The sequence below is a fragment of the Athene noctua genome, chromosome 2 (genome assembly GCF_965140245.1).
Source record: "Athene noctua chromosome 2, bAthNoc1.hap1.1, whole genome shotgun sequence".
Taxonomy (NCBI): domain Eukaryota; kingdom Metazoa; phylum Chordata; class Aves; order Strigiformes; family Strigidae; genus Athene; species Athene noctua.
Genome location: NC_134038.1, coordinates 4,653,497 through 4,676,665, shown reverse-complemented (window position 1 = coordinate 4,676,665; position 23,169 = coordinate 4,653,497). Strand labels below are relative to the sequence as shown.

Sequence of the window (23,169 nt, the reverse complement as noted above, 5' to 3'; positions counted from 1 at the left end):
GAAGGAGGGGTTTGAAAAAACCCTGCCAGCTGCAGCCCAGATAACTCCAACACATCCAAGCCCTACTATGACCACTATAGACCCTAAAACAGCAGCATCCCACATCTCTGGACCCTCAAGAGAACCCCCTGTGGTCCATCCAGCCTGGGAAGCATGAGATCCCAGAGCACCAAAGCCACGTGGCCACAGGAGGATTTTTACTCTCTTTTTAACTTTTTTTTTTTTTTTTTTTACCCTTTTATACAATAGGATTTACACTCCTTGGAGTCACGAGTGCTAAAAGGGCCATTTATTTTTAAGCCCTGACAGCCACACCAGCAGGGACTTTACACCCCAGGCAAAGAAACATCCCCAACATAGGCACAAGTCCCCCGAAAGGAGAAATTATTTGTGCCCGGCGAGGTCGCAACTCCTTCTGCAAAAATGCACTGAGATCACTGGGGGGGGTGTCGTAGCGCATCCTGCCGACTGCGCTCAGCATCTTGCAGATGGCTCAGGGGCTCCTTCTTGACCTCATTGTTGTATCCTGTCATCACTCCAACGTGCTGCAGGCTTGGGTGTGGGACTTGGTCTGCTTCCAGCGTGGCTTATCGCCCGCCGCAAGGATTGCTCCCGGATTACATGCCAGCGTACCGGCCCCGTCGAGCACTGTGTGAGATCATCCCCTTCAATGATCCATCTCCTTCGTTCCCCGTGTGCGCCCGCCAGACCGTGGCAAACCCCCACACGCTTGGAAGCTTGTCCAAAAATTTAAAAAGGCTGGAGGCAAAGGGAATTTTGCCCCCTTCCCACCGGTGCCTTGCGCACAGCGTGCAGGGTATGGGGTGGCTGTCCCCACTCTCCTGCAGCTGAGCTGGTGGTGCTCATGTGGTTTTTGGGGTGTGGACTGGGCTGGGGAGGGTTTCCTTGAGCTCGGAGGGTGCCTCTGATGCCAGCACATTGGACCTCAACGTGGTTTAATTCTAAGGCAAAAACCCTTCGCCAGGCTGATGCTCAGCCCCAGCCAGGTCCACTGGCGAAGGCAGTGACATCCCAAACCAACTCCCTGCAAAGAGAAGCTGCTTGTGCTGGCTTGACTTGAACCCGCAGGACGTGGTGTTTCCCCCAGGCATTGACAAAAAGAGCAAGTCTTTCGACTCGGACCACGGACACGCATCCATTAATCCCCCACTAACTCCCAGCTGCTGCCAAGGCCGAGGCAGCGCTCCCAGGCAGGGCAGCATCGCTGGCTCATGCAACACAGAGCCCTCCAACTCCTTGTGCACTGCCTAACACACCCAGGCATTGGAAAGATGCTGGGATATTTGGGAGGAAAAAATCCTAATTGAGGTGCAGGGAGATACGTGAATCCATGCGTATCACTGTAAAGCCCCTCGATGTGATGTGTTGGTGGAGCTGGCAGGGGATGCAACAGCAGTGGGGAAACTCTGTTCCATCTCTGCTGTGCCCAAACACCATACTTGGGGTCCTTCAAAACAACCGTCCCCCAAAAGTTGTCGGTGATTGTACCCACTGTCCCGGGATGCCACGGGGAGCTGTGGTACCGAAGAGGATGTGTCACTGCCTCAACCGACACAGGACTGATCCCTGTTGCATCTCAACATCATCTTTTAGCCCCAGAACAGACATCTGGGTGCCAGTCCCCCCCTTCCAGCCTCTCCTCCTTACCTCCAGGAAAGTACTGAGCGTGGCATTGGTGGGGTTGTGGGTGATCAGGAACCTCATGTTTTTGTAGCAGACCTCCACCGGCGCAGGGCGGTTCATCCGGGCCATGGTGGGATGGGAGGAGGGTGAGGTGGTGTTGACAGTGGTGGGGGAAAAAAAACCCAAGGAAAGTGTGGTGTGGAGGGGGAAAAAAAAACAACAGCCCCTCTGCGCTTAAAAAATAAAAATAAAACGGGATAGAGAACTCAATATACAGACTTGTGCAAATAATCCCAGCTCCTGGGAGTGCGCCGGCTTCCTCGACACACCGCAAGCCCCCCCGGGGGAAAAAGCCAGATGGGGAAAAATAATATTAATGATAATAATAATAATAATATTAATAATAATAATAATTAAAAAAAAAATCCCTTTGCTGTAGTGTCGGCGTCCTCAGCGTGTGTGTGACGGCGAGCGGCTGCCGCCTCCGGTGCCGCACGCTCCCTGGCTCTCTAGAAAGGCCTCTGCATATAGGGGGGGTGGTGGTGGCGGGAGGGTGACCCCCGTCACGTTACCCCATCGGGGTATGTGGAGTACTTGGGGGCGGCACGGGGGGCCGGGAGCCTACGGGGCGGCGTCAGCGGCGTCCGGCAGCGGTCCCTCGCTGGGGCGATCCATGCACGGGAGCCTTGAATGGTTGAGTCGGAGGGTCGGGATGCCGGGCGAGACGAGACGAGGTGGCCGGGCGCTGCTTTACGGGGCGGGCTGCCGGGGGCTGCAGGGCTCAGAGCTGCTCCTCAGCACCTCCATAAATCCCAGCGGAGAGCGAGGCTGCAGGGGAGGGAAAAGGAAACAGGGCGATGAGGATGGCCTCCTCACCAGGGGGGTTCGGGGGGGACACAGTACCTCTGAACGCACCAGCACTCACTGCTTCTCATACAAACAGCCCTGACCACGCTCCTCTTCACAGGAGACCATAGATTAGAAAGCGAGGTGGTATTTAAAGAAAAAGCTGAAATATCATCTGAAATATCACTGGAAAGCCAGGGGGGCAACTAACATTTCCCCCGCAAAAGGAAAAAAAACACAGCAGGGAAAGAGTTTGCTCTCATGCCACCCATCATCAGCACCCAGCTAATTTAAGCTCCCAAGCCACGCCAGCTGACCCCCCTAGCACCCATCCTGTCCCCCCAGACCTCACCTTCATGTCCTCGGAACGCACGGCGAATATTTCTGCCCCAAATGCAGCGCTCTGCCCCAAACCAGCTGCCGCTGCTCCTAATCGGCCACATGCTCCCGGCGCTGCTCGAGCGGCTAATGTCCACCAAATGCACCTCTAATGCTCTTAGGCAAACTAAGCCGCCTGCAAATGAGCTTTCTTGGGGAGGGGGGGAGCAGAGGAGGGGGTTGTGGGTGCGCAGTTTTGCCAGTGCTAGTGATGGATGTGTCTCCCTGCTCGCTCATCCGCGTTCCCATCGCTGCCAGCGCATCGCTCCCTGGCAAGTACCCTGGCCTCTCAACCTGGGGCATCTTTGCAATGGGAAGAATAAAAAAAAATTAAAAAAAAATCGATTCTCACTGTGGAAGTGCCAAAACCCAAGAAAGGATGGCCCAGGGGGAAGGCGAGGGTGCTGCCAATCCCGCTTGGAGATGAGGGAAATCCAGCACTTCCCAGGGTCGTTACCCGCCGGACTCTTGTTTTGAAGCTGGTCCCTTCCCTGGGTCAGCAGCTGCTTAGCGCCGCACGGCCGGAGCCTCAAAATAGACCATAAGCACATAAGTAACCCGAGCTGGGCCAGCATGCAACCCCTCGCCTCTCCTCCTGATGCCCCAGAGCCCAGAAACTTCTCCCTCCGGGTCGTTTTATTCTGATGCAACAAGACAAGGTGGGAGCAGGGAGGTGCACTGAGCACTGACCACCTCATCACACCAGCTGATGTTGTTGCTGGGCTCCTCCATGCTTGAGCAACACTCACAATCTGCTCGCCGGCTCCTGCTTCACCAGCAGTCCCCAAGAATGAAAAAATCACATGGCAAAAATTCAAATAGCAAAGGGGAAAAAAAGCCAGGTGAGGTGGCAAGGGGATGTGTGGCAAGGGGACATGGGGCTTCTCCCTTAAATGTGCCCAGCTTAGCTGCTAAAATCATGGACTTTCCTGCTGGCAGGGCACTGATTATTTATTATTGTCAGCATGTGCGAGCCCTGGTGCACGCTGAATCTCCACGCCCGTGGTTTTACAGCTGAGATTTTGGAAAGGAGCTTAGAGGGGGCTAGGAGCTGGAAAAGGGCCAAAACTCAAGGGGATTCCAGCACTGAGCCCTCCTCAGCAGACCCTTGTGTGTTCCTGTCCCCCTGAGTTGCCCCAAACTCCCTTGACAATCATGTCTCATTGCTCCTCTTTTTTTTTTTCTTTTTTTTTTTTTTCCCCCTGTAAAAACATCAGGTAATGCTACCCCAGAGACCTGCAAGGATGCTCTGCAAAGGGACATCCCAGGGGGGATTTTCCAGCCCTCAGTGACAAAATCAGATTTTACCACCTGATGGAGACTGGAAGCTTGGCTGAGGGATGGGAGCGAGGAGAGAGCGGCCTCACAGCAGCGTTTTGGGTCTGATTCAGAGTAGCTCAGGCCCCAGGTGATGTTCCCCCCCCCCGCCCCCTCCCCAGGCAGCTCACCCTCCCCTGCTGGACCATGGCAGCTGGGACCTTTGCTCAAAGCTTGCAATGTTCCTCCAAGATGGAATGAGAAACCTGCTCTCCCCCTGGGCTTGATATGCTTTTCCAGAGGCGTCCCCACCCACCTCTCTGCTTGCGGGGTCTGCTCACCCCTGAGATGAGTTCACCATGGCTGGGCAAGAAGTGGTATTCCTGGAGGGTAATTTTGGGCTGGTTTTGGCTATGTGGCTCCTACAGGTCCAGCCACTGAGATGCAGGCCAGTACGGCCACGAAAAGAGCCAGCAACCCAGTGAGTGAATGCTTCCCAAGAAAAACCTGCTAGCAACCTCCACAGAAAGCTTCTTCCTTCCTTCTTTATTTACTTTAAGGAAAAAAGAGGTTAAAACCCTCTAAAGGGATGGGAGGTGGGAGCGAAGGTTGGGCAGCCACACATGCCTGCTCGAAGAGCTGTTGGAAAGCAGGTATTGCCTCAAATCATCCCTTTGCAAACCCAATTTCTCTGAAGCAAAGGACCTGAGGATCTTCTGCTTTTAACACCTTCAGCTCTTGGCTTTTTCAGCTTCAACCATGTTTAATGACATCGTGCCTTCTGCCCCTTTGGGCTCGATGCGCTAGCACGAGAGGTGCTTGCAATGCACAAGGAAAAGCAGCAACAAATAACTTTTTCCCCTCCAAACCACCTCACACCCTGTTTTAACTGGCCGTAGGGTCATATTAATACAAACTGTGCCCATGTTTAACCGTGTCCTGGAGGAAAGCCACCCGCTGAGCAACCCCGTGGGACTGTAAGCCACTGTAGCACCAGCACCAGCATCGCACGCCGGGAGCGGGAGCTTGCTCCCCATCGTCATCCGACACACGGTTCATGCTCCATTGGCACTCTGGATCCCATATAATTTTTTTATTGGCTTGGGTGTGCTCGCTGCCAGTAACGGAGGTTCACTGGGAACCGCCTGCGTACCAGAACAGCGACTTTCCCACAAGGTCTCCTCTGCAGTGGAAGCGTTTCAAGTATTTTGGCAATTGCACGTCCCGGCAATTCAGCCCCGAAGCCCATAAATCCCTAATGGATATTCAATCACAAATCATCCCCAGCTTTACAGGCTGTGATGCTGATCACCATATTAAGCACGGCAGAACAATGTGGAAAACGGTATTTCAGCTAGCATTAATAACCTGCCAAGTGAATAAACATCCTTTTGACTTGAATGCTAAGGGGGGATTTGGATGAAGCACCTGAGGACACAGTAGGAAGCCCTGGATGAGGATGCTCAGCGGCACAGGGCTGGTATTTCAGGCTCAAACCTGTCAGGGTGAAGCCCAGGGAAGGAAATCCAGCATGGAACAGCTGGGTATCCTTCTGCCGCCATCCTCCTGCCATGCCCAAGGACAGGGAGGGGTGAGCACCAGCTTCCCACAGTGTGCCCATCACCACCACCCAAACACCTGCAAGCTCATCTCAAACCTTCTCTGGCAACACTCGCTTTTGAATTTCCACAAGTATTAATTAATGCACCATCACGGGCTTCTTCCTTGCAAAGCCCCCAAAAGACACACATACTGTGCAAGCCACAACGATGTTTTTCACTGTGATTGTGGAAATTTCTGGTTCTTCCGTAAGATGTTTTACAGCCAAGAGCCCGACAAGGATGCAGGGCGAAGGCGCTCTGGTGTGACAAGAGAGCAATGGAGGATGCTAGTCTTGGGGATGGAATCCACCGAGCCATCACCTCCCTGCCTACATCCCAAAGTGGAGGGGATCACGGGGCTCTCCTAAAGATTCCTCTGCAGCACGGCAGCTCCGTTACACAGACACTGACCTCATCCCAGCCGTCCAGGGACAGAGCCTGCAACAGCACGGATGAGGCTACTCTTCCTCCCGGCACATTCATGCAAAGTAAAGGCCAGGTCTTCTTCACTGCAGTTAATGAAAGGGCTTGGCTGGAGCAGTGAGCAGATGCCAGACCTGACGGCTACACTGCCGGTACTCAGGCTAGCGGGATGCAGCTTGTGAAGTCAGGTTTTCCTAAACACAGCAGCTCCCCAAGCAAAGGAAAAGGAAGCTTGCAGAGCCAAACTGTCGCTCCATGTGGGCTTTAGCAGCGGGACTTGGAACAAAGGCTCTTACTCACCCAAACAATATGTATCTTACCCGTATATAAATATAGTTATCTCCTGAGTGAGCACATCTCACGTTCAAAGTTCACCTTCAGAAAAATCTAACAAAACAACCATCTGTGTTACATTTGCTTGACCTCTCTCCTGGTTTCAGCCCACGCAGCAAGACACCGACCAGCCCTCCCCCCTTACGGCTACTCAAGTCCTACTCCCCCTGCTCCCAATCCCACCTCCACAACGAGCATTTCCATCACCCTGAGAACTGAATGCCAGTTTCTGAACAGTCCCAGTTATTACCACGTAGCAGTTCTGCACACACCTACTGCCGCTGCCATGTGTGACCACAGCGAGCAGGTCCACGAGGCTTGCTTGCACACGTGAGGAGACCCACCAGCACCACCACCGCTGTCACCACTGCCACCAGCACCTCTGCCAGGAAGGACAGGTCTCAGGACACAGAGAGCCACAGTGCTGTCCCCAGCCTGCGACCGCAGCCAGAGGAAAGCCGACGCACTGAGATTTCCTCCGGCTGCATCCGTGCGGAAGGAAACAGGAAAGGTCCAAGAGAGTGATGGAAACAAAACACACCGCAGGAGCTGGTGTCTGGAGGTGTAAGCGGCCACCAGCACATCCTGCTCCAGGTGCAGAGCTGGAAAGAGCAGGCAGGGATGCCCTGGCAAAGCTGTGCTGGGTACGGTGGGGAGGTGGTGGTGGCTATGGTGCATCTGCTGCTGGGAGCAAAGCAGCGCCCAGTACTGTCTGCTGGGGAAGCACTGTAGGGTTTTTCCTCCAAGGGGTTATTTTCTTGTTTGTCTCTTTTGCCGCAGGGGATGATTTCTGAGCAAAATGTCGAGGAGGATTAAAATTGCATGGGTGCAGAGCAAGAGCAACAGGGAGCTCTCAGCAGACTGCCAAAACGCACCTGCAAGATAAACCAGGTCGTGCATCTCCTGCCACATCCTTTCTGGTATGTGGTAAATGCTTGCTAACTCATAAATTTGCACAAAAGAGACACAGGGCCCCCGATTTTATAGCTCCAGTCAGCTTTATGGAGTTTGGTGGTATTTGGGCAGTGGGGACAGACGTCGGCATGATGCTGGCGTGGAGATTTGCAAGCAGGAGGCGCTCAGGAAAGAGGGAGGAATGGGGGAGATGAGGCAGAGAGCCAGAGAGACGGATAGAAAGACAAGTACAGTCTTCCCAGCACTGTGCAAACTGGGAATGCACCGGAGGCCCTGGTAACATGATCAACCCCTTTTTCTCTTTTATTTGCACCTTTTTTCTTTGAAGAGAGGCTGAGGCGCCGTGTGGAAAGTGCCTAAAACAGCCCTTTGGGAGTTGTTCTTCCCTCTTGCCTGCTTTGGTGCTGGTCCACAACCCTGCTGGGACACGGACCCTGTGCTGACACAAGGATGCCTGTGATGGCCACCGGTGCCAGGGCTGCCTCTCCTGTCCAGTGCTCGTGGGGCAATGCCCTGGAGGAAACACCAGACGCTCCATGCACCCCTTGAACAGCCCTTCAGCTGCAATTTCAGGTCTTCCCTTCACATGCAACCCCAAGCAGCTCGAATTCAAGGTGTGCACAGATCGCATTTTTTTTTAATCTAACTCCTTGCACTGTAAGAGATTCAGCCGCCAGAATAAGCTCATAAAAAACACAAAAAGGCAGCAAACGTTCAGCACAGGGAGGAAAAGGACCCTCCCCAGCCAAACACAGTCCCCCACCCATTCCTCCCACCCTGTCCCCAGCAGCGGACAACTCACAGGCAGCCGGTGACAGCCCCGCTCACAGAGAGATCCTGGTTTTATGATCCGGGATATCCCCTCTGTCGCCTTCCCCCAGCAGCCACGAGGAGCTCGCAGCCGTGGTGCCGACGTCAGAAGCTTTTCCTGGCTCGGATTTGAAGGGAAAGGAGGAAAAAAAAAAAAAAAAAAAAAAGAGGGGGGTGGAAGAGAGGCCAACTCCACAGGGAGAAATAATAGCAGGCTTTGGGCTGGCTGCCTCCCAGATCTGCAGAGGGTGTGCCCCGGAGGGGGTTTTTTGGGGGGGTGAAATGCTCGGTCGTTTGGGGACGGCCAGTCCCCACGCTCTGGTGCCCAATGCACAGGGAAGTCAGGCACCCCAAATACTGGGGGTCAGCTCGCCCCTATCCTTCAGGGATTTCTTTTGGCCAGAGAAGTCGGGGAAAAAAAAGCAATTCTGCATCTGATGGGGCATTTCCAGGCTTCCTGCCTTACTCAAAAGCATCATTGGAAAGAATAAAATCCCAAAGCAGCATTCTCGCCCCAAAACACACATAGGGGGGTCAACTGAGCCCAGTGGTCCCCCCAACAACTGCCACCACCATGTGCCTCTCCCACCCTGAATCTCTGGCTCAACTGAACATCTGCTCGTCTTTTCTTGTGGTTTCTCACAGTATTTTGAGTGAATTTAATACTCGTGGCAGGTGTCTGAACGGCAAAATGCAGGGCAGGGTGTGTGTGGGGGGGATGTTTCTTATGGGGGATGCACCAGGAGCATGGGCAGTGGCAGCTCCCTGGGAAGGGCATGGGGGGGCTGTCGTCACCTTCCTTTCAGTTTGAACCCGTGCCGAGGCTATTTCTGGGAGAGGTGCAGCCTGCATTTAGTTTTTCCACCGCCTCCCCCAGCGCTGGTGTTTTGGCCAGTGGTCTTCAACCGCCCCATTTTCCACCGGACCTGAACTTTGTTATTTCACATGTCCCCAGTGAGTGGTGGCATCCCGATGTGAAGATGTCCCTAAGCCATGGGGTCCTACCTCCTCGTCAAACAAACAGCAGCCCTGACCAAAGGGCACTGGCAGCCTTCTCTGCGTCATCGCCGTGTCTTGCACAACTCCCAACGCCAACCGGCCGTGGTGGCTTTGATGGACGTTTGCTGACAAAGAAGGGGGCTTGAGGGGACTCACTCTATCCAGTGAGTGGATTTTGACCTGCAGATAGTGTTGAAAGTACTCCCTGCTCCATGACATACTGGGGATGGCAACACAGGAGAGAAGAAAACATGCTCTGGCTGTGATGAGCTCCATGGAAAGGTGTTCTCTGGTGGCATCAAGCTATAGTCAGCATTGATTAGAGAAGCTCTGGAGAAAGGCAGGTCTTCCACGTCAATGGCACCAGGTTGAGATGTGGTTTGTGGGTCCCTGAGCTTCCTCCACAATCCACACCCTGTGCTCTGAGGGGCCGTCCTCCCAAACCACCTCACCTTTGCTCCCCAGTATTGGGTCTACACATTTCACCTCATGGAGACAAGAGCCACACGTGTTGTGACGGGCTGCTGGGGGGTGGCAACACCACTGTCCCTGTCCCTCGTAGTGGGCACTGAAGCACTTTTGAAGGCAGCCACCAACCCATGCTCCTCCTTGTCCTCACCAGCCCTGACCACTGTCACCCCCCATCAGAAAGCACCCCTTGAAAAAGCCCTTCCAGGGCTGTCCCCTTCCCAGCAGGATGGGGCAGAGATGCTGCATGCAGGTAATAAGTGCTCCCCTGGGGCTACCAATAATATGGAAAGACACCGGGGGAAACATGATGGGTGTCAGCCAAGATAATTAAAAGCCGTGGAGCAAGCGAAGGGAGATGGGAAAATGCCCTGCTCCTACATGGGATGCTGCAAGGTGTGGCAGTGCCCAGCCATGCTGCAGACCCCTGGCATGCCAAGCTCCTGTCTTACCCGAGCCCAGGTCCTTCAGAGGTTTGCCCCTTCCAGAAACCTCCTTAGCTCCAGCAAAGTCACAGCAGAGCTCCCTGGTTGCTGCGGGACCACTGCACTGCAAAGGCAACACATCAGCAAAATTCCGGGGATAAAAGCGGGCACCTCCAAGCTGCCAGTTTCGGATGCACAGCTTTTGGCACAGCCAGATCCTCTCCTAGCCTGTACCTGGTCATCGCCAGCAACAGGGACAAAACCCTTTGGTCTGAGCCGCAGCCACTCTTGCGCAAAAACCCAGCACCAAGGGACGCTGTGCTGGCAGGTGCCCAGAGGTGTCCCCACCTGCAGGAGCTTGCAGAACAAATAAAGGTGGTTTTCTTTCAAATAAAAGATCAAAGGGGATGGAACACCAAAAGTTGCAGCTGTTCTTGCTGGCGGGACATCGGTGTCTCTGCTTGCTGTGCAGAGCCTGCCCGTTGCTGAGCCCAGGCATGTAAAGAGTTGTCCTTTGTCCTTGGCCCAATTTACACCTTTATCAACATGGGAGATGGGGAAACAAACTGGAAGGAGAAGGGAAGATTGAGCATCACTTCAGAGGAAGGACACTGAGCCACTGCAGAGACTTTTTGCTGTGGCCTGTAGTGACAGGACAAAGGGGCAATGGTTTTAAAGTCAGAGGGTAAATTTAGATTGGATATAAGGAAGAAATTCTTTACAGTGAGGGTGGTGAGACACTGGCACAGGTTGCCCAGAGAAGCTGTGGCTGCCCCCTCCCTGGAAGGGTTCAAGGCCAGGTTGGATGGGGCTTTGGGCAACCTGGGCTAGTGGGAAGGTGGCCCTGCCCATGGCAGGGGAGGTGGGACTGGATGATCTTTAAGGTCCCTTCCAACCAAAACCATTCTGTGATTCTATGATTTCCAGCAGTGGCTTTATAAAAGCCAGAAAACGCCCTGGCATCTCAGAAAGAGAAACTGCAATGATCTGCGTGAGCAAAAAACCCGCCCCCAACAGGAGATGTGTGGATGCTGCCATGGGATTCTGCTACTTGGTCCTTCCCCCATCCCAGCAGGGAAAGCAAGGAGGTGGCTGTGCAGCATTGCCCAGCTGGCTGCGATGGAGCGTGCCAGGTGATTTTGGAGAGCACTGAAGGAGAAGGTCCGTGTCCTCAGGGTAACGACAGGTAGAGGAGGAAACCCATCCTGCCTACAACGCTGCTGTGGAGCATCATGTGAACGCTGCAACAAGCAGGGATGCCACGTCCCATGGAACGGTGCACCCAGGAAAAGCAAATCCAGCAGTGGGACACTGCAACCTCAAAGCACCTTTCCAGACTGATACTGTTCTTGGAACACTGTGGAGGTGAAGTGGCCACCTCACAGCAGTTTTCGGGCTGGAGGAGCCTGCAGTAGGCAACACCACTCTGCTTCTCCCCCGAAACACCAAAAGGTTTGCAAGAGATCGTCTGACTGCTCAAGAAATGCCCAGGAACACTTACTCATCAGCACACCTTGGTTTTGACTTTCTTTCATCAGGGTATTTGCATAAAAACGGTGCTGCCTTTAGGGAAATGCAAATTCTCTGCAGAAAGGGAAGCATTTGAACGTGCTGGCTGCTCAGACGCCCTGGGCAGGGAAGCCATGCTTTTATCACCTGAAAATTAAATAAAGGCTGAGATGTGAAGCCTCCCCACCCTGCTCAGCAGGAAAACTTCCCCAGCTCCTACAGCCGGATCCAGCAGGGATGGGACAGGCAGGACGCAGCGTTTCATCCGTGCTCTGCACATCCTCCCGGGCCCCAGGGGTAAGCTTTAATGGCCTGGAGACACGCAAGCTGCTCTGGCTCTGCTCAGCTCCCCCTCCCCGGGTGGTTTCAGAGGCATTCTGACACCCTGGCGTGGGTGGCATTTCCCGGCCACCCTTGCTGCACTGGAGCAGGCTCTAACCAAGTTGAAAGCAAATGAGTTTCCCTGGATAAATTAAGCTGCAACCCCAAATTCATCATTTATGAGGAAGCCAGCAGCCAGCTACTGAAGATAATAAATTTGGGGGGGATGCACATGCATGTGCTCTGCCTTTCAGTGAGAGGAATGGCAAAGGAGGTGAATGAAAAAGCAACCCCCATAACAAACAAAAAGCCAAAGCTGCTGTGTAGGGGAAAAATCCAGGCTGCCGCACCACCATCCTTTCTCCTCTCTGGCCCCACTGCACTCACCAGGAACCGCTGATCCCTCGCCTGGATTCCTTGCTAAGCGGCACTGGGCACTCCTGCACGTATGGGCTCTGTAGGGGAGCCATGGGACCTACCCTGGGTGTTCCCGGTCTGCCAGAATCAGAGGTCATCAGGAGCAGCTCAAGTGACTGGGTTAAACACTTGCTTTGAGATCCAGGCAGAGTGGTCCCTGCCTCTCCGCTCCCAGGGGCACACAAGATGGTTTCAGCCTGGGGAGAGAAGCCGACAGCCATTCCCAGTCCTGCCTGTCACGGCTGTACTCCAGGGAGAGTTTTTCTCCATCTCTTCATGCTGCTTCCTAAAGAGCCAGGCTGCAGTGAACGGAAAATGCAACACTGAGGAAATCTATGGAGACCTTGCAGGAGTGCAGAAACTCCCAGCGCTGACTTAGGGCTGGATCAATTCCACCGTTACAAGCTCTCGTGGTACAGAGAAGCAGCTAAGTGAGGGCATTCCGATTAATATACCTGGCTCCATGCTGAAATCTCTACTACCTTTGCAGAAAAAACACACTACAGCGCCCTACGGGAGGTGTGCACAGAGTACTCACAGCAGCCAGCACAAAGGACGTTTTGCCGTTTTACAAATAATTTAAATTTGGCCTTGCACATGGCAACCAAGAGCAAAACCAGCCCCGGGATGGGCTGTCTTACTGCAGTCCAGCCCGAGGGAGCAGAGATAAGGGGCACCGAAGGTGTCCCCTCCAGCCACCGGGCACAAGGCTCATCTGCTCCAGCACAGCCAGTGGCCACCCAGCTTGGCTCAGCTCTGCCAGCACCAGGGCATCGAGATGTCAACAGCCACCTTGGGGAAGACACCTGGGAGCTGATCTCACCTTGGTGGAATTATTAAAAAAAAAATCTTTTTTTTTTTTTTCCCTGCTTGAGCCGTTCCCAGCCCATCTCCCTGAAAACAGGCTGTACTGGCATGGCACTGTGGGCTGCATGGAGACAGGGTTCAGCAGCCAAGAGCTGCTAATTGAGCACTGTAATTAAACGCCAAGGCACGGTGCGGTTCCCAGGTGGGAATTTCCTTGGCATTTTCTTTTATCAGTTGGTCAACAGAACACCCCCGCCCCATTTCTAGATCTACAGTAAGTGTGGTTCATCAGACTGATGGAGCACACCCTGGGCAGGCATTTACTAGAAACAGCAGAAGGACTTCCCTCAAGCTCTACTTGTCTGCTGTATTTGCTCCAACTGATGGCGGCACCTGAGGACCTCGCCAAGAGGCCTCCCTGCAGGGTCTGGAAATACTGACCGACCTCTCTGGTGAAGCTGGACCTGCAGCCACCAGCATTTGGATGGATGCACCCACGATGCCTTCACGTAACTCAACCACAGAGGGACACCTGCCCCAAATCTGCTTCCAGGAGACCGGGGGAGTCTTGCAGAGGGGTAGGGACAGGAGATTTTTGGTTAATGCCAAGGAGCTCACCTGCTTTGCTGGCACAACTGCAGGCAGGAGCTGAGCAGAAGCACCTTTATGGGCACTGCTGCCTCCAAAGCTGGTGACAGCATAACCAACCCCTCAGCAGCAGCACACCCTGGCCATCCTCCCAGCTTACAGCCACAGCCCCAAGGACAAGGTTGATTCCCAGCAGCTGGGACCATGGGTGCATCCCTTTGATGTCAGGGCGCTGATAAAACCCTGGTCCTTGACCTGTCCACTTCAATAAAACAAACAAGGGCTCAACGAAATCTCTGCTAACTTTAGCAGATGCCAATTTTAGCAGCTTACAGGAGGAACTGCTGCCCAGCTGTGTGCATGACGCCTCTTCTGCGTTTTTATCCCTAGCAGAGCTTCAGGCATATATTCTCATTTTCTTAATGCCTGAAGACAGTTCTGGGGAATATACAGCCATTTTGAAAATAACAGAGAAAAGAAATCAGTATTTTAAAGAGAAACAGAGGGAAAAAAGCCTTATTCTGGAATAGCATCTGCAAAAATCCCCACAGTACTAAGATTTGCTGACAAAAACTACCCACATGTGGGATATCCCAATTATAACCCTCACCCCAAAGCTGTGCCATGAAATAGTAAAGCTGGGCCATGGGCTGCCCCGCTGTCCCCACCTGTCCCCAGCTCACTGCCAGCCCAGGCTTGTTATCTCAGGATGAAAGGAGTAAGCTTATATGGCTGCCCTGTGCAAAATCTTTTTGCACATTTGCCATGATTGAGATGGGCTTAAAAAGTGGTATTTTTTTTTTTCAACTTTAATTTTTGGAAGTGATTTATCATGCCCCTACATTTTAGCAAAGAGCAGTAAAGGGATGGAGGATGCTCAAGAGCAGTTCTGGGATCCACAGCAAGATAACTTCATGTCAAATTAACCCAGGTTTTTAAAACACAAAATTTTGAGCCAAACTTTTAGTCTCCAAATCACGCCTTTTTCAATGAGTTCATTTTCAGGAAGCTGTCCCATACACTCGCCTTGAAAAATGTTTGTCTCTGGCTTGCGTCCATTAAACCAGATAATTGGGAGTTTATAAGTTCATAACTTGAACTGAAGTCAGAAAGTTTCGTCTTTCATTTTCCAGAAGTGATTCACGGCCAGCCTGGCCCAAAACATGGGCTTGCTTCAAGTTCACTGTCATTTCAGAGTTCATTTGCAGTTTGAAGTGATGCTCTGCTCCTGCCTGAAGTCTCCTGCGCTCTGGTCCCAGCTCAGTACCGGTATGTACCCACACGGCTTGTATCTGCACTGCCCAATGCCTGCGTGGACCCACCTTGCTGACCTTGATTCAGAGAAATGCCCCTGGATTGCTTCTTTATTAGAAATTCAGAGGGATGTCAAACAAAGATTTTGGTCCTGTGGCTAGATATTGTGGCCTGCCCCGTGCCCAAGCGATCACCCCTTATGCTGAGTGCAGGCAGCAGAGCCGGGGCACACGACTTGGACTTTTATTTTTATCTCTGAAGTGGACATCTGAGCTTTCCCAAATTGAGCTTTTTCCCTCCACTACACCAGCACAAGAATTCAAGCTTCCTTATTTCACTGAACCCAGCTGTATTTCTGGTCTGCAAAGTCAACAAGAAGAGCAGCCAGCTTTTTGGCTCCCTTGGAAACTTTGCAGTCCAAGAAAATCAGACGAAACATTTGAATACGCTCAAGCTTGTTCGTCAACAGTCTGATTTCTTAGGGACCTGACCCTGCGTTCAGGCCGACCGACGCTGCACCGACAGCAATATTTTTGGGTCCTGTGTGAAATACTCCTGCAATGGCCCTGCTGCCAAGTCTTGCAAAAGTTCCCAGGCTGAGGGGCTGCCACTGGATCTGAGGAAGAAACATCCATCGCGAGGTTCATGTGTGTTGCTGCAACATCTCAGGTCACCAGGGGAGGGTCAGAAGCGGTGAGAGACGTGCACCACATTAAATACAACTCAATAAAAGCACCAAAATGCATACAGGCGAGTGCCTGACATTTCACATTGCCTGTCACAGAAGGGCTGAGGTTGGAAGGGACCACCTTCAACCTCCCCAACTGATGAAGCATCATCATGGGCATCTCACCATTGATGCTTGGCACTTCACAGACACCCTGCAGATGAGACGGTCACCACACTCACATGTTCCCAACATGCCTTGATGGACAAATGAAATTCCTGGTTCTGGACACTTGGATTGTGCTCCTCTCAGGGAATTTAGCATCTAAAGTACATGTCCAGTATTAAAGGATATAATTTCCTCTCTCTTTGGCCTGCCCAAGGTCACTGAAGGACATGGACCCACACATCCCAGCCCATTCTGGAGACACAGATCTCCCTTACCAGATGCCCACTCTCAGCTCCAAACAGCACCGAGCTCCTCCCTTGGAGTCCTTCGGGTAATGGGAAAAGCACCCCTCAACCCTAAAACGTGACCATCACCCAGAATCCTCCAAGGAGGCTTGTCTGCAAAGCCTGTCCAAGGCGCAGAGCTGGCTATGGCCAGGGGATGAGGCATCTGGCCGAGCCCGCAAGGTGGAAAGTTCAAGTGGCTGCTGTTTATTTGGCTTTGCAGAGAGCAGTCGCCCAGCCTGAACGTAGGCCAAGCACCTTCCCATCACAGGAAGCGCCGCAGGAGTCTTTAAATAACCACCAGTGGTCAGGGCTTTGGTTTACAGCTTCGCTGGATGGAAAACCATCCCTCACACCACATCTGCTTCAGCTCTTTCCTGGGTATAAATGGCATTTGCTCACCTCTCTGCCTCCTAGGTCTTCAAGTTCATACCCACCAGGTGCATGTGCCTCATGGAAGCTTGCTAGAAGCAGAAAAATATCTCTGAGCATAGGCATAAAAACACATGCGGGCTTTCTGTCTCTTGTGTGAGATGAATTGCATATTCTCCAGTCAAAGCTTCTCTTTGCTTTTGTGGAAATTAGCAGCTCCTTGGGGTTCTCCTCACTCTCCCCATCTTCCATACATAACATCTCATCACGCTTCAACACCAACCTGCAGCCTTTCAGCATCATAAGGTGCTTCTCACCTTCCTGCCACTGGGCTGGTGTGCTGTGAATTTGTACGGTTAAAACCACGAATAAAGAATAAAATCCTTCCCCTGGGGAAGCAGAAAATGCCAAGATCTTCCCCAAAATGCTTTCACATGTATTTCCCTGGGGGACTTGAAAACAGGAACCTTGCCAAGAACCTAGACTGAACGGGTCACCCAGTAAATCCTGCTTTACCGATGGAAAGTTCCCAAATGCTGTTTGCTGGGAAGCCTGGCTAGTTTGGGATTTTGGCAGTGCAGGCTTGCCAGGAGTCTGAGGTATAGAAATGAGGTTTTTTTACCTATAGCTGTCATTAACAGATTAACCTAAAATGATGGCTGGCGAGAGGAAGCTCCGTAAACAAGCAAAATAGCTTTTTACAGTCAGAAAACAAGACCTTGCCCTGACCTCCTCTTGGGCAGATTCAGTGGCGCACAGCAAACCAGTATTTTATTTTAAACTGCGCTTGTAAAAAGTAAAAAAAAACCCTACTTCCTTGACACTTAAGTCAGGTAAGGACACAGCGGGCTATTCTGCCTTATAAATAAGCCTGCTCTTGTGTACACATGCGTTTTTTAAAATAAGCTTATGAAATGTAAACACACAGGCTTTTACAAAAAATAATTCAGTCTCGCTGAAACCATTTAATCGGGGCTGAGCCAGGCTTCCTTTGCTGCTTCAGAAATCTGCGCAGGGGGATGCTACCTTAGACCCCAAAAACCCCTTAGAGGCAGATATAACACTCTCACAAACATGCCATTCCAGTTTCAATTTTTGCATCTCTCCTAACCCTTGAAGGGGCGTCTAAAAAAATGCAAGAAGGAGCAAAAATTGGTATTTTTCCTACAGACCACCCCTGGAGCTGCATTTCTGCCTTGGTTTCGAAGCATGTATAGGTAGGAGAGGTTAAGGTGGGAAGGGTTTATTTCAACCCATCTGTGAGCACTTTCCATGCTGCCTACCTTCTTTGCACCGTTGAGACTGTTAATTTTAATGTCTGTCCCCGTCCTCTATGCCCCAGGAGAGGAGCCAACCACCAGGAAATCTTGGCTCTAAAAATAAAACACAGTCTTGGCTTTGAAGGGGCAGGTGCACGGGGAGAAACTATTTTTAACACCATGCAAGAGGGTATGCTGGGACCCCTCTGAGCGGGGCTTGCCTGAGTTTAGTAGATTTATTTGGAGGCGGTAGAGGGGTCTGACTGGTGGTTAATCCTGGTGCTGGGTGCTCAGTGGACATCAAAGCATTCCTGCATGTGCTGGGGAAACGGGAAAGGCGGCAGACAGCGGCTCTGTCTCCTCCCTGCACAGCTGCTGGGGCAACAGGCGGCACAGACCTGACACTTGCAGCTCCCCATGACCCAGGAAAGCTGTCAGGATGTCTGAGCAAACTCCTGGGGCTGGATCTTCCTGCTTGATTTGTTGGGTTTCCATCCTGCCACAAGCACAAGCCAGGTAAACCATGAGGAAAGGAGCTGGGGATGCCCAATGGGCAATAATATGACCCCAGTGGAGACTCATCACTGCCACCAGCCAGACAAGGGCTGCGTGACTTTCTTCCATGCCAGCTAGACCCAGACAAGCATCCTTCAGGCTTTGCACTCTGTTCCTTCTTTAATTAACAGAGAGAGAAAGGGCAGTGGGCATGTCTGTGCAGCAAACCAACTTCTGGAGGCGTCTCCCCATCCTTTATACTACAGTGGGAGCATGGGGCAGTCGCCTCCTGAAGAGGTATGGTAAGATAACTCCCAGCCTTGGTGTGCATACATCTGTTGCACTGGAAATAGGATATTTTGATCTATTTCTGCTGAGACCATTCTTATGCCTTAGGACCTTTCCAAACACCCCTTGGCACCATGGTGTTAAAGTCCTAGCCATGAGGATGGAGGACAGCAACCTTGAAGAACCAGAGCTTTGGCAGAACCCTACCAGCTGAAGGAGACAGGCACAAGGAGCACACCCCAATAACGGAGATGGCAGAGCACTGCAAGCGTAGTTTTATCTCAAGTTTGACTGAGTATTGGTTTGGGGGGGGATACTGCAAGGCAAATACTCTAATTTGAATAAAAGCTAGAAAATCAGTTTGCACTGAGGACTGATTAAAGTCTTCTGCCATTTGCTGGGGACTCTTTGTTCCCCTGTGGCAGGAACACACCGGTAAATGCAATGGCCTGGCCATCATGGACAAACCACCCAGGAGTCAAACAGCTGGTCCATCAGCCCCAGGAGAGATTCAGGAAGGACCACCTTCCTTGATCACATAATCAGAGAATCGTCCAGGTTGGAGAAGACCTTGAAGATCATACAGTCCAACCATGACCCTCACACTGACCATTCCCTACTCCACCAGATCCCTCAGCGCTGGGTCAACTCGACTCTTCAACCCCTCCAGGGATGGGGACTCCCCCCTGCCCTGGGCAGCCCATTCCAACGCCCAACAGCCCCTGCTGCAAATAAATCCTTCCTCAGAGCCAGTCTAAACCTTCCCTGGTGCAACTTGAGGCCATTCCCTCTTGTCCCATCACTCACCACTTGGTCAAAGAGACTCATCCCCAGTTCTCTGCAACCTCCTTTCAGGTAGCTGTAGAGGGAGGAGGCAAAAAGAAAACTTCAGGTATCTGCCCACCATGATCGAATGTCAAGTGTTGACATGTCAGGGAAGCTGCAAGATGAGCTTCCAGCAAGCTCACGAGACCAGCAGCTGCTCTCCCTGTGTCCATCCTGGGATCCACAGTAGAGGCTTTTCCTGCTACAGATGTAGGATGATTCAAACCTCTTGTGAGAGGGTTCTGCAGCAATCCAAGAGTTAACATCTGGCCTCAGAGATGAAGAGCAGATGAAGAATTTAGCAGGGCCTGATATCTCATCAAGGGTGGCTAAGGTAACTTTCTCAAAGGCTGGCATTCAAGACTTCTCCATCCAAGGAGCCAAATGGCCCCAGGCAGGCTGCTCCGGGGGACTTCTGGGTACACTGCATAAATCTCCAACCTCATTAAAGCTCCGAAGACCACAGAATCCAGCTCCTGACCTTCTCCAGAGCAGAAAACGACAAAACATTTCCTGTTATTTATAGCAGCTGGAAAGCCTGATGGGAAAACCCCACTTGTGAAATGTGGGCTGCTTGCCATGGTTGCTCTGCAGAGAACGGTCAAGCTGCTCCGAACTCCTTCCCGATGGACTGCTCCACCCCTGCGGCCACTTCACCCTGGGCAAGACTGTGCCGAGAGGCTGCGTGAGAGGAACAGGCGTATGGATCTTGCTCCTGTTGGCTCTCCCAGGTCACGTTCACATGGCACAACTTGAATTAGGCACGGCTGAGCATCCCAGGAGAGGGGGCTTCAAGGTGTGGGGCTACAGAGATGGGGCAACCTTTGAGGAACACTTTTCATCTGTATGAGGCCCCATCTAAACGTGGCTGACCTTACCTTGGAGGTGACTGTCAAGTTCTTAGGGAAATTAAGGAGAGGTCTCAGTCACAATCCCTTTGCCCAACTCCATTAGGTGCTACCCACCTCCTCAAAAGCACGGTGGGACATGCACTGGCCTGTCTGCTAACTGGCAGCTGAATTTCCACCACCCTGGCACACACCAAAGGTGCTTTCTGGTGTGCTTAGTCACGCAGATGCAGGAAACCTTGCAGCCCAAGGCAAACTTGCTGCAACAGGATGGGCTCTGCTTGCAGGCTCATTGGGCAAGAACCTCCCAGCGCCGGCCCCTCTCAAGATGAGCGTTTGCTGTCACGCTGTCGAGGAGGATTCCCATAGCTTCTGTCTTGGGCCAGCGCCAGCGCGGGTTTTCTGCTCGCTTCCAGGCTGAGGGAAGCAAGCTGTTCATCACGCGCTGCCGTGAGATGCTGTGAACAAACTTGCCAGCCGTGATAGGAGCAGCCGGCTCTGGAGCTTGCTGTGCTCGGCTGCCACGACGGTGGCTCTTCTCTGGTTGAAATGCAACAGCACCCAGGGCCATGTACCAACCAATACCCTGCCACAGTCTAAAATAAGTCACTGGGCTGGGGGGATGGCAGGGAGATTGTGAGCATTACCCAGAGCAACGCAGCCGTCAGCAGCTGCTGTGATTTAGGACCACGCTGGGAGAAGCACAGGTCACGCTCCTGAATTTCACCTTCACCACGAAGCTGTTGCTCCTGCCCAGGCAATAATGCCGTGGGTAGGATTCATCATGGGAGCAGAAACCTCAATTTAGGGACCCAGGAATCTCATTACAGTCATCATAGTATCACCGAACGCTTTGGGTTGGAAGGGACTTTTAAAAGTTATTTAGTGCAACCCCCCTGTCATGAGCAGGGACATCCAGAGACCACTCCAGCTCACTCTAAAGGGGTCACCCAGTGCCTAGCTTCTTGGTGGGCTCCTCCTGTCCTCTGCTGCAGCTCCACTGTGGTGAATCCCCATGCTCCCGTGGCCACTGGGGGAGACTGAGACCCCTACACACCTCATCCTCAGCAACAAAACCCCAAACCAGAGCCATGGCCAAGACCCTACGTGCATCCCTGAAGAGCCCAGCCAGTTCTCCTGGGGAGATCTCTGCCCTTGTGATGGACAAGCTCCTTCTAAATATCCCCAGGCAGTTTGCCTGCAACTCCAATTAATAACACCGTATTTTGTCAACAAAGTCGGGTCAGCAGCAATTCATAGACTTCACGCTGGTTAACCTTTTTCCACCAAACAAGCCCAGGGATATTTTGACTCCCTGCCCTTGAGAAGTTTATTTGTGTAGGACTCGTCCACTTACCAGCTTCCGGCAACGAAAAGACACACAAGGAGCGTAACTGCTTTCCGATAGCTGGGGAAAGACTTTATGGTTGTGTCCGGGGCTCCCTGGCACTGGAGCTAGGAAAGCAGGTGCTCCCTGCCAAAGCCACCTGAGAGAGTCCAAGAGGCTTGTAACTAGCCAGGGCAAATACAATGGACCAGCCACCACCCCCAGATGCAACGAGATCTGCGGAGAACTTCAAGGTGTTCTTGGTGGAAGCACAACACATGGACTGGGGTTGTGGAGCTCCGAAAGAAGACCCAACAGAGAAGACACATCAAAGAAAGCCATCCCCGCTTTCAGCCTTTTCCACATCCCATCAGCCCAGAGATGAACCAACACCAAGCCAGTTCAAGCTTCCTTAGTGCCCTCCACTGCCCAGGACCACATCTCATCATCTGATGCTCCCAGCACTTTGAAGCAACAGTAGACGCAAAGAGTGGGATCAAGAAAATGGACTACCTTAGGCTTCACCTGGCAAAGATTTCACACCTTTCAGAAGCAGCAGGACCAAGGAGGAAGATTTCTCCACCTTCCTCCCCAGACGTGTGGGATGCATCTTTCACCCTGGGACCACGGGCTGCCACGGGTCACAGATGCTTCCATTCCAAGAGCCCAGAAACCTTCACCGTGATTTGAAAGGGTTGGCCAAAAGGGATTCGACTGAGACTCCCACCCTGCCTGGGCTCTCCTGGCAAATAATTTACAGATGCTGCAACTGGCTGGCGTGCTCTTCACCCAGACAGAACAAGCATCTGGCAGGCCCATTATTTAAGAGGCATTACTGCCTTGCATGGAGGGTGTGTCCTGGAGATTTATTGTCCAGATATAAAGTGACTGAGCTCTGTCCCAGGAGCACCGAGGGGGAAAAGCAAAGAGTTTCTTCATAAAAGACCCTGCTTATCACAATTGCAATTATTTGCACATGAAGGGGAAGCCAGGAGGGCAAAGGCACCCCAGGGTGACACGGGGAGGTGACACAGGGCTGGCTCCAGAGGGCACTGCCAGCTGGAGGAGGGTGTCTGGTGCGGTAGAGGAATGGCTATCCCAGAAAGGGGCAGAGAAAGCTGTGCCTTTTAACAGCAGTTGGGATATTTTCTCCGGCACATTCCTCACCCTCCAGTAATCTTGTGGGAGCCTGGAAAGATGTGTTGTGAAACCCAATTCCTCCCCGCCAGCAGCCAGAGCAGCCTTACATGGGGGCAGGACCAGCATCCATCACAATGCAACCACCAAGACACTGATAATTAAACTGGGTGGTGAGGAGAAAGCCTTTCCCACCACATACCTCCTCCCTGGCCTGGCTTGTCCCTGCAGCAGGGTGGACTTGGGCAGAGCTGCTCAGACTGGGGCAAAGGATAGAGAACGCTCAGCGTGATGCAATATTTACCTCTTCTTGAGATTTGGGCGAGGTCATGCATTTGCATCACTTTGGGCTGTATTTGCTCAGGAATAGAAAGTTAAATCCTCCGGGTTTTGGAGTAAATCCCAATTCAGAGCAGTAGCTTGAAGAAAAGCCCAGTGGGATGCACTGGCTCCTGGGTGCTCCCTCCAGGCCAAGCGGGGCCTTGCGTGGTGTCTGACATCGTC

At 52.4% G+C, this 23,169-nt stretch overlaps 1 protein-coding gene across 2 annotated transcripts in view; it reads right to left on the bottom strand.

The window, feature by feature from the left end:
- Nucleotides 1-23,169, bottom strand: part of PTP4A3 (protein tyrosine phosphatase 4A3) — a 45,141-nt gene that overhangs the window by 10,574 nt on the left and 11,398 nt on the right. Inside the window, exons 1-2 of one of the 2 annotated variants that reach the window (XM_074898359.1) lie at nucleotides 2,843-3,014; nucleotides 1,669-2,472 (exon numbers count right to left, since the gene is read on the bottom strand). In XM_074898359.1, the coding sequence (XP_074754460.1) occupies nucleotides 1,669-1,773 (105 nt within the window). In that variant the 5' untranslated portion in view covers nucleotides 1,774-2,472; nucleotides 2,843-3,014. Of the gene's footprint in view, nucleotides 1-1,668; nucleotides 2,473-2,842; nucleotides 3,015-23,169 lie in introns of those variants that run through there. The other variant, XM_074898360.1, reaches the window with a different exon arrangement.